This window comes from Microtus ochrogaster, linkage group LG7_11 (genome assembly GCF_000317375.1).
Source record: "Microtus ochrogaster isolate Prairie Vole_2 linkage group LG7_11, MicOch1.0, whole genome shotgun sequence".
Classification (NCBI taxonomy): Eukaryota; Metazoa; Chordata; class Mammalia; order Rodentia; family Cricetidae; genus Microtus; species Microtus ochrogaster.
Genome location: NC_022032.1, coordinates 12,410,660 through 12,412,204, shown reverse-complemented (window position 1 = coordinate 12,412,204; position 1,545 = coordinate 12,410,660). Strand labels below are relative to the sequence as shown.

Genomic DNA, 1,545 nt, shown 5'->3' with positions numbered 1-1,545 from the left:
GTAGACCAGGCTGGTCTCGAACTCACAGAGATCCGCCTGCCTCTGCCTCCCGAGTGCTGGGATTAAAGGCGTGCGCCACCACCGCCCGGCCTACGAGCCTGTTTTTAAGTGTGTGGAAGAATTAAAAGATATTTATAAGGAATCTTGGCCCTGCTGTAGCTGGAAACGCAAGTAGGTAACTGTTTCATGCAGAGAACTATCCAACACACAAGACAAAGACTTCCCTAGCTTCACGCTCTCCGGGTATTTCAATATGTCAAAAGATATTGTGGTGCAAATATTCTGTCACATGCATTCATAAGTACAAACTCACAATTATTAGAATCACAAACAATAAATTTGTACTCTAAAAAGACTGCTACAAATAAACTCTCCCAATAATAGTTCATTCGGAAGTTGCAAGTGTGCACATGTACTTGTAGTGACTCTACTTCTGTTTCATGTGTTGAATATTCATGTAAAATCCACAAGATGAGCCTCTCTCCTCCATGAAGGGCCCATTGATGACCCAGACAAAACCTTCTCAAATAAAGGACCGCCCATTAGCCAGTGGGGTTTTTTTTTTTATCACTATGAAGAACAGGGAACTTTTATTCTTTTTTAAAAAAAAAAAATGGCCTTTCAGATTCAGTAACAGCACGTTCTGTTCCTCAGGACACAAGGGACGATCGAGACAGGCCGCGGCTGGACTCCATGGTGCTGCTAATAATGAAACTGGACCAACTAGACCAAGACATCGAGAACGCTCTCAGCATTGCCTCTTCCCCATCCAGTACCCCGACGAACCTGCGACGGCATGTCCCTGTGAGCCTCTTCCTTCTAGTGGAATAGTGCCTCTCTGTGTCTGTTTTGCTATTTGTTATTAGTGTTTGTTTAGCTTTTTTTTTTTCCAGAAACTGGGATGACACTCAGGTCTGACCCACACCAGGCAATCAATCTTCCCCTTCGCTCTATCAGCAGTCCTGTTTCTACTTTGAGACACTGAATTAATATGTTGGCCAGGCTATCGTTATACTCATTATATAGCCCCAGCTGACCTTGAACTTACTACCCTCCTGCCTTCCCTGCTCAAGAAGCTAGGATTACAAGCCCAGTTAGAATAGTTCCTCTTTGTCTCATATGGTTTCTCTTATTAGTGAAACATCTTTGATAATGGCATCTACTGATAAATGAAACAGAACCCCTTAGATATCACTCAGTGGTTTCCATACATCATCCAGAGAGTCCACAGACACATGGGTGACAACAAAACTTAACATTAAAAAGGAAACAAAATGGCCTTAGGAAACTCTGCTTCCTGGGGATTAAAGCCTCTTTGCTGTAGTAGTTTGCAAATATGACTATATTTGCTATTCTTCAACAACATAATGCAATCATTACAAATACTATGTCTATCTGGATAAATAATTTTTCCAGTTTTTCCAGTTGTGACCAATTATTTCTAAGACATAAATTCTTATTCTATAATCTTACACTGCATGAAAAAAAAACATGTTTTAAAAGTATTTTCTATATGGACAGATGAACGGATGGATGGGTGGATGG

The 1,545-nt window shown here is 41.0% G+C and overlaps 1 protein-coding gene across 1 annotated transcript in view; it reads left to right on the top strand.

Moving 5' to 3' along the window:
* Nucleotides 1–1,545, top strand: part of LOC113457813 (rho GTPase-activating protein 7-like) — a 190,508-nt gene that overhangs the window by 172,876 nt on the left and 16,087 nt on the right. The window contains exon 4 of the mRNA XM_026786862.1: nucleotides 655–804. Coding sequence (XP_026642663.1) covers nucleotides 655–804 — 150 coding nt within the window. The remainder of the gene's footprint in view (nucleotides 1–654; nucleotides 805–1,545) is intronic.